At 45.6% G+C, this 11061-nt stretch overlaps 1 protein-coding gene across 1 annotated transcript; it reads left to right on the top strand.

Annotated features, from left to right (window-relative positions):
• The first annotated feature begins 1057 nt into the window (after window positions 1-1057).
• On the top strand, window positions 1058-3229 carry LOC123060642 (cationic amino acid transporter 5). Its single transcript, XM_044483441.1, has one exon. It carries the CDS (start codon window positions 1159-1161, stop codon window positions 3004-3006), a length of 1848 nt encoding a protein of 615 aa, XP_044339376.1. The 5' UTR covers window positions 1058-1158; the 3' UTR covers window positions 3007-3229.
• The last annotated feature ends 7832 nt before the right edge of the window (window positions 3230-11061 follow it).

The following is an 11061-nucleotide window of genomic DNA, read 5'->3' as shown; positions in this document are numbered from 1 at the left end:
TCTGTGAAAGTGCCTTTGATATGCTGCATTGTTGAGCTTTTTTTGAATAGGTAGAGTTTTGTTCAAGGTTGCTTTTTTTTTCCTTTTGATTCCAATAGAGCACATAACACAAACATAACACAATTTATTATTGTCTGATTTGGTCATTTTTGGTACAGCTCTAGACAGCATTAGTTTAGTTATCATTTAATATATTGCAAGTGATGTTTGGAAAATTCCACACCCCCATTCTTAAGTTTCCAGTGGCAATTTATCTAAGATGCTCTCTTCATGCTTTTACAATTGTGGACTGTATCCACCAACTAAATGATTCATGGTATATGAATGTTTGTTCCATTGCACAAAATTCATTTGTCTACAACAAGTGAGCATCATACATAGCTATCCCAAGTAAGTTTTTAAGTTTTTCTTACTGAGTTAGGAGTATAGCAGGTTAGAATATTATTATAGTTCAATGTTGTTTATTCATAAATGTTCCATCCTTTTATAGTATGCTAAGGGGTTTACAACTTCGTTAGATCGATGTCTTGATAAATCTTTTTTACATTAGTTGTCTACACAACATGACTCTTCATAGTCTTACTCAACCCTTTGCCAGTTTATAATTTGTGTTGTGCTCTATAGATATGCTCAACAAAAGATACAAATTTCCGCAGCAATGCATGGGATATCTACTAGTTTCATAATATAATACCAGCATTTTTGACACTGTAGGTAGTACGTACTTCCAATCCGTACTACTCACTCCGTTCGATAATGTAAGACGTTTTTTAACATTATATTAGTGTCAAAAAATGCTTTATATTATGAGACGGAGGAAGTACTTCCTACCGAACGGATCATATTATTTTCTGTGAGTATTGTAAAATCCAAATACAATACGTCCACTCAGAAGCAACAACGGCTCGCCGGTTTGCCTGAAACGCTCGGCGTCAGTCACACGAAAAAATTAGTAAATCCAAATGGCTCATGCGATGCAACCCAAATGAAGACAGGGACTCGTCGAGCGCAAGACTACAAAGGAAGACGTTCCGCTCGCTCACTGACCAGCCCCACGCTTGGGCCACATATCTCCACGGCCGGAGCTGGAGCTGCAGCTCACCACACTCCCTCCTCCATCCCCAGTCCACACCAAGGCGTGAGCGTGAGCTCGAAGCCATGGCGGCCGTGGGGACGCCGCAGGAACCGTACGCGCCCAAGCCGGCGGCCGAGGGGAGGGGCTACTGGCGGTGGCACAGGGACGATTTCTTCCCGGAGCCGTCGTTCGCGAGCTGGGGCGCGTACCGCTCCGCGCTGGCCGCGACCCCCGCGAGGCTCCGCGACCGCTTCACCGGCCGCTCCACCGACGCCATCGAGCTCGGCGCGCTGCGGCGCCGCAGCGAGAACGAGATGCGCCGCTGCCTCACGTGGTGGGACCTCACGTGGTTCGGCTTCGGCTCCGTCATCGGCGCCGGGATCTTCGTGCTCACCGGCCAGGAGGCGCACGACCACGCCGGCCCCGCCATCGTGCTCTCCTACATCGTCTCTGGCCTCTCCGCTATGCTGTCCGTGTTCTGCTACACCGAGTTCGCCGTCGAGATCCCCGTGGCCGGCGGCTCCTTCGCGTACCTCCGCGTCGAGCTCGGCGACGTCGCGGCCTTCATCGCCGCCGCGAACCTTATCCTCGAGAGCATCATCGGCACGGCCGCGGTGGCGCGCTCCTGGACGTCCTACTTCGCGTCGCTCATCAACAAGCCGGCGAGCGCGCTGCGCATACAGACCTCGCTCAAAGACGGGTACAACGAGCTTGACCCCATCGCGGTCGTGGTGATCGCGGTCACCGCCACCATGGCCATCCTGAGCGCCAAGGGCACTTCCCGGATCAACTGGGTGGCGTCCGCGATACACGTGGTCGTGATAGCGTTCGTCATCGTGGCAGGATTCATCCACGCCAACCCGAGCAACCTGACCCCGTTCATGCCGCACGGCGTGCCGGGCGTGTTCCAGGCGGCGGCGATCGTGTACTTCGCCTACGGCGGCTTCGACAACATCGCGACGATGGCGGAGGAGGTGAAGAACCCGTCGAGGGACATACCGCTGGGGCTGCTGGGGTCCATGTCGGTGATCACGGTGATCTACTGCGTGATGGCGCTGGTGCTGAGCATGATGCAGCCGTACACGGCGATCGACCGGAGCGCCGCCTACTCGGTGGCGTTCAGCAGCGTGGGGATGCACTGGGCGCAGTACGTGGTGGCGCTGGGCGCGCTCAAGGGGATGACGACGGTGATGCTGGTGGGCGCGCTGGGGCAGGCGCGGTACACGACGCACATCGCGCGGAGCCACATCATCCCGCCGGTGTTCGCGCTGGTGCACCCCAGGACCGGCACGCCGGTGAACGCCAACATACTCATCGCCGCCGCGGCCTGCTGCATCGGCTTCTTCTCCAGCCTCGACGTGCTCTCCAGCCTGCTCTCCATCAGCACGCTCTTCATCTTCATGATGATGGCCATCGCGCTCCTGGTCCGGCGGTACTACGTGAAGGGCGTGACGACGCGGTCGCACGCGCTGCGGCTCCTGGTGTTCGTGCTGGTGATCATCGCCTCGTCGGCGGGCATCGCGGCGTACTGGGGCACGACGCCCGGCCGGTGGGAGGGTTACGTCGCGCTGGTGCCGGCGTGGCTGCTGGGGACGCTCGGCATCCAGATGATGGTGCCGGCGGCGCGCGCGCCCAAGGTGTGGGGGGTGCCGCTCGTGCCCTGGCTGCCCTCGCTCTCCATCGCCACCAACCTGTTCCTCATGGGCTCGCTCGGCTCGGATGCCTTCGTCCGCTTCGGCGCCTGTACCGCCATCATGCTCATCTACTACGTCCTCGTCGGCCTGCACGCCACCTACGACGTCGCCCACGATGTGTGCAGCGAAGACGAGCTAAAAGACTACGGCGACGCCGCTGATGATGCTGCTGATGAGAAGGCGACGGCGAAAACGGCCGACGTCGAGAGGGCTAGCGCGGGAGACGGCGGCCGCTAAAGATGATCCGGAGTCGGCCAGACGGTAGTCAGTAGTCGCTGCTTGACTATACGCTGTCTGAAAACTTGTAATTCGTACCATCAAATGAATCTTTATCTTCACACGATTGTAATCTACACATTCGCAGTCTTGATCTTTTGTTTTGTAATGTACATGTATGCGTGCTGGTGACCAGTCAGTACACTTTGACATCACTGTCTCAAAACTTGTTACTTATGCTACATATAAGAATTTTGTTACTACGTGCAATATATGGATAATCCTACACCTACAAAGTGACTACGAAGGCCTATCTAAATTTCCAAACTATAAACCTCTCGGCTCCCTTGATTTTAATGAGGGTGGGCACCCCCTATCGATTCAATAAAGATTTTACACAGGTCTAGCATTGTCTGCAATATATTTAGAAAGAGAATGGTTTTTAATAACTCACGACCTCAGAAGCCATGGGTGTCTGTTGTCTACTCCCCTGGTATACTCCCATCTCGTGCTCCTCTTGACTTCAAGGGCCGAGACAAATTTACGGGTGGCCCCGTCCACACCGACCCTTTCTTTTCGTCTCTCTTTTCACAACTCCCACTTAATCAATAGGAGCATGGTGTCTATTTATACTCCAATGAAGTCCAATACCTAATGCCAAATAATTTAATCTTAGCCATTGGACGAGAGGGGAGCATGGATGAGAGTATTCCGGAAGAGCAGGCAAGCCACATCCAGGTGAAACCGGGCCTGGAGCTACAACTTAGGGGTTTCCAATGTCTAAGAACAAGGATCACAACAACATCTCAAACAAATTATCTTAACATGTACAAGAGAGAATATTAGGGGGGTCGTTTCACCTCTCTAGTAGTTTTGTCAAAACTCATACCCAATATCTCATTTTTGCCTATATCTCTTCCTACACACTTTGAATAAACTTTACATTTCATAACAAGATAATCAAACATGTATGATCATATCACACACAATTTTAACACCTTTCAAATTCACAAATTAGGAAAGCAAATTCAAAATCAAACATAACGGCTTGAGCATAGTTCACTCATCATGCACTGTCATTGCCACTCATGTCACTTGAGCCACCATTCCACTAAAAGCTCCCATGGACACCCCTCCCTTCCCGGTACCAGCCTATTCTCCTAGACACAAGACTTGCTCATTCGTAGCCTTAGAATAGGCTCTTCCCATATGAAGGCCATTTGGATTCATGAATATGAGCTTTCACTCTTGCTTGTTCCTCAACATTCTCTACTCAATTGCAGTCCAATGCTCCGCCATGGCCACCCTTCACTCCTTAGAGGCAAACCGACACTCCTGTAATTCCTTGAGCTTGTTACATCTTGTTCCATCTTGTGATTTCTCTTCTTTCTTCTCCACAACACACTCCATTCGTTTGCCACCATGCTGGGAGAGTTGGAGTTGTCCGACTCGCCTTTTTGTGGCAAGCGCTTCATTATTCCTTGTTTTTATTTAAGATCTGTGAGCTTGATGAGACTTCATTCAGTAACAGAGCACGCTTCTTTGACTTGGTAGGTGAAGATTTGAACACAAGCTTAGTGAGGTGCTCAACTGTGCGGTCGTCGAGTGTGTGAGCCAGCATATGCGACAGCTTGGTAGGCTCAATGTCCAGGGACGATGTGGTGAACTTCACCAGTGCGTCAGGGTCCGGGCGCCATGAGTCAAGCGTCGCTTTCTCATAGGCATCATGGCCAGTGCCGCCGATAACATGACCAGACTGTTGCACCATCTTCATGGCTAGCCATAAGTCCACATTGGCCATGAGAAGGTGCCAAAGAGCACCATGCTCCGTGAGAGAGCTGAAGCAAGCACACAGGAAGGCGACCATGCCATAGAGGGAGCAGCACTCAATGCACGTAAGGGTCCTAGTGCATAACTGCATACCATGTCCACCTGAAAGTCGAGCTCGAAGTCTGGGTGCGTGGGGAACGTAGTGCCATACCAAATGGTGTTGAGGATGATGTTCGAGACGGGATCCATGGGGCCATAGCAGTAGCCGCCCTTGATGAGGCTGCAATGGTGGAGCTTGCGCAAGCCGTCCCGAGGCAGCCGGGCAAGTGCCTCTAGGTACAGACCATGGATCTGTTTGTTTTTTGAAAAGGAGGCTTACCTTCGGTCTCTGCATCAATCGATGCATGCAGCCATATTATTAAAATCAAAACAAGGTCTTAAGTTCCATGGAAACTCAAAATCTGAGTAAGAAAGATAAACAAGTCTGTAAAACGCCACACCCGGCGAGAATGTGCCACATCCGGCTATAAAAAATAGGCTACGATGCCTACACACCTAGCCTATTATTAGCTCGCCATCCAAATTGGCTGAAGATAGCCCGTGCTATCGTCTCCCATCGGCTGCACCCAATAACCATAATCTCCCTGTAGTCTGCATGAGTGAGTAACAACCACATACGGATCCAGGTTGTAGCTTTATAGATAACCTGCAAAAAATTAGTGAATTTTGTCCCATTAAAAATCATATCATTTCGAGTGCATATAGCCCATAATAGTGCACATATTCCTATCCGAATATGTTTAGCTGTGTGTATGTCTACTCCATTAAGCCACATCCCAAATAACGTGTTGATACTCATTGGAGGATTAACGTTAAAAGCTATATGAATGAATCGCTATAACAATTTTGCAAGTGGACATTCGAGAAAGATGTGTTTAACTGTCTCGTTTTGATCACAAAAACAACATCTAGATTGACCGACCTAATTCCTTTTCATCAAATTATCTTTGGTCAAGATGACTCCTTAGTGGAAAAACCATGTAAATATCTTGATGCGGAGTGAAACTTTAATCTTTCATATGTGCAAAGACCTCGACAATGACCCGGAATCAATTAAGTCCAAATACATGGATTTGACACAGAATACTCCATTCGTGGTTAACTTCCAACTAATTGTATCCGCCTGATCTGAAAGTTGAACATCCATCAGCCTACGTACCAGGTGTAACCAAGCATTCCAACGTTCCCCTACAAGAGATCTCCTAAATTGGGTATTAAGTGGTACTGAGTTTAATACTGTGGCGACATAATCTTCCTTACATTGCACCATATTATATAGGGAGGGGTATTGTAAGGTCAGGGGCGTCTCCCTAGCCAAGTGTCCTCCCAGAACCTAGTAGAAGTACCACAACCAATTAGGAACTTCACCCGCTGGAACAAAGTTACTTTCGTCTTCATTAACCCTTTCCAAAAGGGTGAGTCTGTTGGTCTTGCATCACCTGGGCCTAAGTCTTAGTATGTAGATATTTATTCCACAAGATTTGTACCCACATGCCTTTGGTCTCCGTTGATAATCTGTATAACCATTTTCTAAGTAAACTTCTATTCTTTACCTTTAAATTCTTGGTCTCTAACCCACCCTAGTCTTTGGGTCTACACATAATATCCCATCTAGCCAGTCTATATTTTTTCTTGGCCTCATCGCTTTGCCAGAAGAAACGGGATCTGTAAAAGTCCAATCTTTTCCGTACCCCTACCGGTACTTCAAAGAAAGATAGGAGGAACATTAGAAAACTCGTCCGTAAGACATGAGCTAATCAACACCAACCTTCCTCCGTAAGACATGAGCTTGCCCTTCCAGTAGCTCAATTATTTTTCAAATCTATCTTCTATATATTTCCATTCTTTGTTCGTTAACCGTTTATGGTGAATTGGGATCCCTAGATAACTAAATGGTAGGGATCCCATTTCACAACCAAATAAGTTGTTGTAATTATCCTGTTCTTCTTTAGCTCTCCCAAAGTAGAACCGTTCTCTTTTATTGAAATTGATTTTGAGCCCGGATATTTGCTCGAAAAGGCATAAAATAAGCTTCATATTCCTAGCTTTTGCAAGATCGTGTTCCATGAAAATAATAGTATCGTCCGCGTATTGTAAGACGGAGACGCCCGCCCTCTACAAGATGGGGAACGAGACCTCCTACTTGGCCGCTCTCTTTAGCCCGACTAATAAGTACTGCCAACACCAACATATCCGCTATGATATTAAACAACACAGGAGACTGATGTCGCTTGAAGCTACGACGGTTTTTTCACTAAAGAGGAAGGGATGATGCAGCATAGCGGCGGTAGGTATTTCCCTCAGATATGAAACCAAGGTTATCGAACCAGTAGGAGAATCAAGCAACACAATGTAAACAACCCCTACACACAAATAACAACCACTCGCAACCCGACGTGTTAAAGGGGTTGTCAATCCCTTTCGGGTAACGACACTAGAAATGGCGTGTGGACGGGAGAGAGTTGTAAATATTGATAGATCGAACGCCAAATAAAATAAATTGCAAAAAGGTATTTTTGGGTTTTTGGTCTAATAGATCTGAAAATAAAAGCAAATAAAAATAGACCGCGAAGGCAAATAATATGAGAAAGAGACCCGGGGGCCGTAAGTTTCACTAGTGGCTTCTCTCGAGAAAAATAGCAAACGGTGGGTAAACAAATTACTGTTGAGCAATTGATAGAACCTCAAATAATTATGACGATATCCAGGAAATGATCATTACATAGGCATCACGTCCAAGATTAGTAGACCGACTCCTGCCTGCATCTACTACTATTACTCCACACATCGACCGCTATCCAGCATGCATCTAGTGTATTAAGTTCATGGAAAAACGGAGTAATGCAATAAGAACGATGAAATGATGTAGACGAGATCCGTTTATCTATGGAGGTAGATATAGATCCCATCTATTTATCCTTAGTAGCAACGATACATACGTGTCGGTTCCCTTTCTGTCACTAGGATTAAGCACCATAAGATCGAACCCACTACCGGGCACCTCTACCCATTGCAAGATAAATAGATCAAGTTTGCTAGATAAAAACCAAATATCAGAGAAGAAATACGAGTCTATAAGAGATCATGCATAAAAGAGATCAAAGAAACTCAAATACTTTCATGGATATAAAAAGATAGATCTGATCATAAACTCAAAGTTCATTGATCCCAACAAACACACTGCAAAAGAGTTACATCATATGGATCTCCAAGAGACCATTGTATTGAGAATCAAGAGAGAGAGATGAAGCCATCTAGCTACTAACTACGGACCCGAAGGTCTACAAAGAACTATGCACGCATCATCGGAGAGGCACCAATGGAAGTGGTGAACCCCTCCGTGATGGTATCTAGATTGGATCTGGTGGTTCTGGACTCTGCGGTGACTAGATGAATATTTTGTCGACTCCCCTAGGGTTTTGGCAATATTGGGGTATTTATAGAGCAAAGAGGCGGTCCGGGGGGCACCCGAGGTGGGCACAACCCACCAGGGTGCGCCTGGGGTTGTGCCCCCCTCGGGGTACCCCCAGGCGCAGCCAGGGTCCGTTGTGTTCCTTTTGGCCCATAAAAATTCTCCGTAAAGTCTCGTGGCATTTGGACTCCGTTTGATATTGATTTTCTGCGATGTAAAAACACGGAAAAAACAGGAACTGGCACTTGGCACTATGTCAATAGGTTAGTACCAAAAAAATGATATAAAATGACTATAAAATGATTATAAAACATCCAAGATTGATAATATAACAGCATGGAACAATCAAAAAATATAGATATGTTGGATACATATCAGCATCCCCAAGCTTAACTCCTACTCGTCCTCGAGTAGGTAAGTGATAAAAACAGAATTTTTGATGTGGAGTGCTGTTCATCATGTCATATTATATTCTTTTCTTTATAGCATGGACATTTGGACTTTTATGTGATTCAAAGCAAGTATAGTTTTGACATAATAGTTTAGATACTCAAGCATATCAACAAGCAACCACGTCTTTCAAAATATCAATGCTAAAATAAGTTATCCCTAGCCCATGATGCTCAAACATTGATCCATTCATGAAACACACTCGAATATTAGCTACACCCAATACTTAAGTACAATCATATTGCCTCCTAGTTTGTCATGGAAGTATCATGGCAGATGTCCTCATGGAAGGACTTAGTTATGGAGCCATTGCGACGAGGTTAGCTTAAAGGGGTCAAACGGGACAAAGGACACAGAGAGTTTATACTGGTTCGGCCCCTTGCGATGAAGGCAAAGGCTTACTCCAGTTGAGGTGGTATTGCTAGGGTTTCGATTACCAGGGAGCAAACACGCTTTGCATGGCTCTCGATTTGATGTTTCTTGCCCTAAGCCGCTGTCGGGTCGTCCCCTTATATAAACAAGTTGATGCCCTGTGGCCTACAGAGTCCCGGCCGGCTCATACAATTTGTACGGCTCGGTGACGTATCTTACATGCCTTATATTACAAGTCTACTCATACATGGCGGTTTACATTTACGGGCCTTAAGCCGTCTCTAGGCTTGGGCCTCCTACCGGCCTATCTATGAATCGCCGTCTGGTATATTCTTGGCCTTCATGGATGAACCACCATTGTGGTTGACCCGACCCCTCCTGGGCGGGTCATACCTGATAGTCATATCCCCAACATAGTTGGTGCTTTTTGTAAGAGAAGATGGAGACTTAAAATAAAAATTGCATAAAGTAAAAGATAGGCCCTTCGCAGAGGGAAGTAGGGATTTGTAGAGGTGTCAGAGCTCAAAGCGAAAAATTTAGAGATGAAAACATTTTGAGAGGTGTATCCATCCCACCAACGAAAACGACTTAGAGTTCCCAATACTTTCCATGCATTATCATAGGCGGTTCCCAAACAGAAAATAAAGTGTATTCCTTTTTCCACCATAACTTTCACTTTCCATGGCTAACCGTATCCACGGGTGCCCTCCATACCAACACTTTCTAAGAAATTTATTATTTGACAACATAAAGTAAATTTATTTGTTTTTGCATTTCGGGACTGGGCATCCCTAATACCTTTGCCTTACTCTCGTGCAATGACAAGTGAATAAACACTCATCTTGGGAATAACACATCTAGCATGGAAAATATTAGCCACCCCTCACTGCTTCGTGAGCGAAACAAACACACAATAGAGAAGTTTATTTTGAAAATTAGAGATGGCACATGCAAATTTGCTTAGAATGGGAAAAGAATACCACATATAGGTAGATATAGTGGACTCATGTGGCAAAACTGGTTTAAAGGATTTTGGATGCACAAGTAGTGATCATACTTAGTGCAAAACGAAGGCTAGCAAAAGAACGAATAATCTCATAAGCAAGCATTAAGCATAATTAACACCGAATAATGCACCATAAGTAGGATATAATTTCATTGCATGATTATTGACTTTCGTGCATGCATAGGGAATCACAAACCTTAACACCAATATTCTTACTAAAGCATAATTACTCATCAAGATGACTCACATATCACATCATCATATCTCAAAACTATTACTAAGAATCAAGTTTATTTTTCCAATGATCTTCATGACATTTTTTTCTTTTATTTATCCTTCTTGGATATCTATCACTTTGGGACTAATTTTCATGTGTTCCTTTTCATAAGCTCAAACAAATATAAGTGAAGATCATGAGCATAACAAATTTTCTTTCTCTTAGAATAATTTAAGTGAAGCAAAAGAGAATTTCTTAAAAAATTTACTAACTCTCAAATAAATCTAAGTCAAGCAAGAGAGCATTTCTTAAAAAATAACAAAGCACACCGTGCTCAAAAAGATCTAAGTGAAGCACTAGAGCAAGTCCATTGCTCATAAAAGATTTAAGTGAAGCATATAGAGCAATTCTAACAAGTCATGACATAATTTTGGCTCTCTCAAATACATGTGTCCAGCAAGGATTGATGACTTAAAACACAAAACAAAACAAGCAAAGACACATATCATACAAGACGCTCCAAGCAAAACACATATCATGTGGCGGATAAAAATATAGTCTCGAGTAAAATACCGATAGTTGTTGGAAGAAAGCGGGGATGCCACTCGGGGGCTTCCCCAAGCTTAGTTGGTTGCTCATTCTTGGATAATAGCTTGGGATGCCGAGGCATCCTAATGACCCACAAGTATAGGGGATCTATCATAGTCCTTTCTATAAGTAAGAGTGTCAAACCCAACGAGGAGCAGAAGGAAATGATAAGCAGTTTTCAGTAAGGTATTCTCTGCAAGC

Source organism: Triticum aestivum, chromosome 3A, assembly GCF_018294505.1.
Source record: "Triticum aestivum cultivar Chinese Spring chromosome 3A, IWGSC CS RefSeq v2.1, whole genome shotgun sequence".
Taxonomy (NCBI): domain Eukaryota; kingdom Viridiplantae; phylum Streptophyta; class Magnoliopsida; order Poales; family Poaceae; genus Triticum; species Triticum aestivum.
Note: the sequence above shows the minus strand (reverse complement) of the source record. Positions and strands in the feature narration are given on the sequence as shown.

Bases quoted from the DNA above. Each gene is read 5' to 3' on its own strand.
- LOC123060642 (XM_044483441.1), top strand. From the start codon at position 1,159: ATGGCGGCCGTGGGGACGCCGCAGGAACCGTACGCGCCCAAGCCGGCG.